General features: G+C 34.1%; 1 protein-coding gene across 1 annotated transcript in view; it reads left to right on the top strand.

Moving 5' to 3' along the window:
• The window catches only part of LOC144452247 (uncharacterized), a 10859-nt gene extending 7451 nt beyond the window's left edge, over nucleotides 1–3408 (top strand). The window contains exons 8-9 of the mRNA XM_078143301.1: nucleotides 78–248; nucleotides 2804–3408. Coding sequence (XP_077999427.1) covers nucleotides 78–248; nucleotides 2804–2953 — 321 coding nt within the window. The 3' untranslated portion in view covers nucleotides 2954–3408. The remainder of the gene's footprint in view (nucleotides 1–77; nucleotides 249–2803) is intronic.
• The last annotated feature ends 1017 nt before the right edge of the window (nucleotides 3409–4425 follow it).

The raw sequence follows: 4425 nt of genomic DNA, 5'->3' as shown, positions 1-4425 counted from the left end.
TCGTTAGATTAGGATCAGACACAGCTGTATGACATAATCCCTTCCCAATACACCAACGTATGTATTTATTTCCCCAGGTACCAAAAGGCCCACGTAATCCTCTGGGACGACCATCCAATGGTACTCTCTTTCAGATCTCACTTAAGATATCTCAACGTGATTGGTTGATGTTTGCTAACAAGTTAGGATTCACGGAATTGGAAGTAGAAAAGATTAAGCAAAAGGCACCAGGTCGGGCAAGGGATCAGGTAAAATATAGCTTGCCTATATGATGCAATACTCCTGTGGGAACCTAGCTTTCAACATACTAACTTAGATAGACTATAATTGCTGTTCCATGTGATATATTAAACTAATAGGTAACTTGGTGATAGCAGTACCTCTCTTCTGCTGCGTATACTATCATCCTATAATCAAGATAGTGTAAACACTGGAAGTCCAAAAATATACACTGCAAGAATTCAAAGTCATCAGAAACGCCACCCTGCTGTGAGTAGAAATCAAACCAACGGCCATTCTATATAGCTTACAAAATGTATATCAAAGATGTTGCAACCTTAGTTTTAGTTTGCGTCTATTTTACTTATTAGCTGAAAGTTCGGTTTCCACTGTCATACATATCAAAGAAAGATGTCATCAAAGTCTCGGTATCAGTCATATCAATTACACAGTCAGGTGTGGCATAGTATAGAGTTGGCGGGCATTCAATATAGGTCGAACACTTGACAAACCACATCAAAGGTTTATGAGAAGAGCGTCAACATGATTGACATATTTTGAAATACTTGGGTACACGGTATATGAACAAAAGTGTTTTGCTTACCGCCCTCATAGAAAGAAAATATCTTCCTAAAATAGTTGTACAATGGAGTCCAATTGAGAAGAAACAAATCGTCGTCTGGCTCGACAACATTCTTACTGATTTTGCTACTTGTTATTGCAATGGTTAGTTTGACTAATATATCTTTCTAAACATAGCTAAATATTATCGTCTGACACACAAGAAAACCCACATGAACATTGCTACATACTGTCGTCTGACACAACAATATTTGCAGTACGTTATTTTTTAATCCATTGACTGAAAAAGTATATGTTGTTACAATATGATTTGGCGCCAATATGCTAAGATAGTGTAGTTCGCGCAAAAAAAATGTAGCAATGTAGATGTTTGTCATAGTGCCAGACGATGATCAAAAGAAAGTATTGATAAGATTTTTGTCAAACCAGACCATAAAATGTTTCAAATATGTAGTAAGTGTTTTATAGAGTCACAGCAGACAACGTTTTGTTTTTACCCAACTGTCTTCCACTGTATATTTTAATCGCATTGTCTGTCTCAAAATATTATCCATACCATGCATCTCAATTGGAAATTGTATATCTTGTATATCTGACGGTAAATGGTGTGTGAATGTATTGACCCTAAAAGTAGTGTTTGATCACCCACGCCACTAGGAAAGCTATTGGGGAGAACAATATTGTAAATGCAGCTTTGTGTGTTCTACTTTGTTTGCTCACGCCATCATTCTAAATCATATAACCAGAAACATATAATATTTACCAGCATGAATATGCCACGTTACAAGTTGTGTCGTAAACTCTAAAAAACCTTTTCATCAAGCACTATACGGGGTTTGAATTAGTCACCTAGTCGTTTAAACAGAAATGTATGCAAACACTCCGATATTGAAATTACATGTACCTTTTCTTTTCTCAATTTGAACAGTGTAGATTCAATATTATTCTAGCAGTAAATTTATTCAAAATTTTGCTGGCGATCGACGTTAATGACATTTAATTCCGAAGTAATGGATAAAATTGCAAGTACTATTTATCATTAGGTTTCTTTGATCTTATATAAATCAGCGAAAATAATAAAACCCACTCGGCTATTTTTAGGTTTTGTCCATTGTGTCACTTTTTCCAATTGAGGAAATTGGCGGAAAGAAGTAAAATGCATTATTTACTGTAAAATTGTGGCAGATTTTGGTGTAATTTACTGATGTAATGTATATAATTCTGTGATGTACCGATATGAGCAACAATTAAAATAAATAAGCGAGTGTTTTAGGTATATTTTACTCCATTCGTAACAAATATTATCAAATTCATGATCAGCTCTCAACTATAATATATCACGTGACTTCGGTTATCGCACGCAAGAAACACCTCGAGTTGATTGAGTTTATCCTCAAATAACTTGAATTCTTAACATTTCTCTACATAATAAAGTTGAGTTGTTGCCATTTGTATTTTGGCATGTGACCTGTTACAAAGTGCCGCTTCAAGTTCACCTTATTTGACATTTGAATGTTTATCACCTGACCTCATGAGGAATTTGCATCGGCGTTAGAATGATAATTAGGTATTTGGCATAATACGAACTCTTGTATCAGCTGAATTGTTTGGCAAATTATATAACAAAATGATCTTTATTGCATATATAAACCGATACAAGTATCATTTAACTATGATAATATGCATTAGTACCATCTTAAAATGTATTTGTATAAGGTACTAGCATTTGAACTGCTACGAAGCATCGTGATTTTACCTTATTTGGCATTTCAGTAATATGGCCTTTTTAGGTATTTGAACTGTTACAATGTATCGTGATTATAAAACCGCATATGGTCCTTATCGTGTATTTAATTGTTACTAAGTATCATGATTTTACCATATATGGCATTGATTGAATACACAGTCCTTATTAGGTACTGGAACTGCTACAAAGTATCATTTTACCTTATCAGGTATTTACATTTCTTCCTTATTTTGCTTTTTTAAATTCTATTTTTAGGTATTTGAACTTCTACAACGATGGGTCGCGCGTGACGGCATGATGGCTACGAGATCTACTTTGGAGGAAGCATTGGTTGATAGCAACATGACTGACGTGGCCCATGCTATGCATGCAATGTCAAGGACAAGTCTAAACAGACCCCTTTGATACCACGTACTTCGGAACAAAACAGCGGACGGAATTTCCGTAGCTGGAGGGAATAAATCGAACTGATTCACGCTGGAATATATTGTAGACAATAAGTCTTAGCAGACATTCATAAATATTGGCGTTGATATATAATATTCGTGCCAGTTTTCTTTTAAAACATTAAGTAATGCTTTCCGACAAAACATAGTATAATCCTCGTGAAAAATGATAGCGGTTGGTAATGTCGGTTTGAGAATTAATCATTCAATTGTTTAGCTGACATTGGGATATATTTTATATTCGCCAATAAATATCACTACAGCAGCAAAATGCAATCATTGTCATCAATAACATTACTTCAATGTGTGCTTTGTTAACATACATTTATTAGAAACAGGAGTGACAGATTTCCACATTCTCATGATCAGTTAAGACTTATATCTGAACAGAAAACATTTGATATTAGTACTTGATGGATGCAGTAATTTTAATTTGATAAAATATTTCGCTGTATAAGTTTTCTTATATATCCAATATAAAGATTAAATTGATCAACTACCAAAACTTAAAAGTACGACCGCGTCATATTTTTTTAAAAAGGGAACAGTTATCTTTCCTTTTTTTTGCAAAAATGCCTAGAAACTGCAACTCGTGCAGAACACAGCAGTTTGATCGATTAGCAAATTTGCTGAAAAGTACGACCCCTTTATTAAAACACATTTAATAATAATTTCTAACATATATCATGTGTAGATTTCGTCATATATGTAAGGGTACCAAACTAATGTCTGGTATTAGCGATATTAGCAGCATGTGATAAATCTATTATATGCTGCTAATATTACTAGTTACAGACATTAGTTTGGTACCCTTACATATATGACGGAACACCATTGTGAAAAGGTACGTGTATTTTGCACCAACCGTTCACTGTATATTACTGGATATAAATATTTCTGAACCTGTATACATTAAATCCATTTAAAACATCAATATCAGATTTCTGTTTTGTGGTAATATTGTAAATTACATCGCATATTGGTATTATTAACTCTTTGCATTTCGTGACCAGATATTGAAATTATTTCGGAGTTATTATAAAAGTGAAATCTACACATGGTGACGTCATGATTGACAGTTTAACTACATGCTATCCACTAGGGCTTCTGTTTGAGTTATTCTGAGTATTGATAAATTCACTCCCATTCAAGAGTTCTGTCACGGATTGATAATTGCGTGCTTCGTAATTAATATCGAGCGAATTGGACGGATCAAGTTACATCATCATGTACGAAAAACGCTTCGTGGACGTTGATAGAGTTTTTAAACCAAATATCACTCTTTAGTTTTATGAAATATGAAATATATAAGCGTTATCGATACATTTTGGCTTCTATGGCAACAATGCAAAAATGCTGGGTGCTACGTATGACGTTGTCTGGCTTGGTGTGCTGTGACGTGTCATAAAATGAAAACACGAGATATGATTA

This window comes from Glandiceps talaboti, chromosome 22 (genome assembly GCF_964340395.1).
Source record: "Glandiceps talaboti chromosome 22, keGlaTala1.1, whole genome shotgun sequence".
Lineage (NCBI taxonomy): Eukaryota > Metazoa > Hemichordata > Enteropneusta > Spengelidae > Glandiceps > Glandiceps talaboti.
This window is presented reverse-complemented; position numbering and strand designations above follow the sequence as displayed.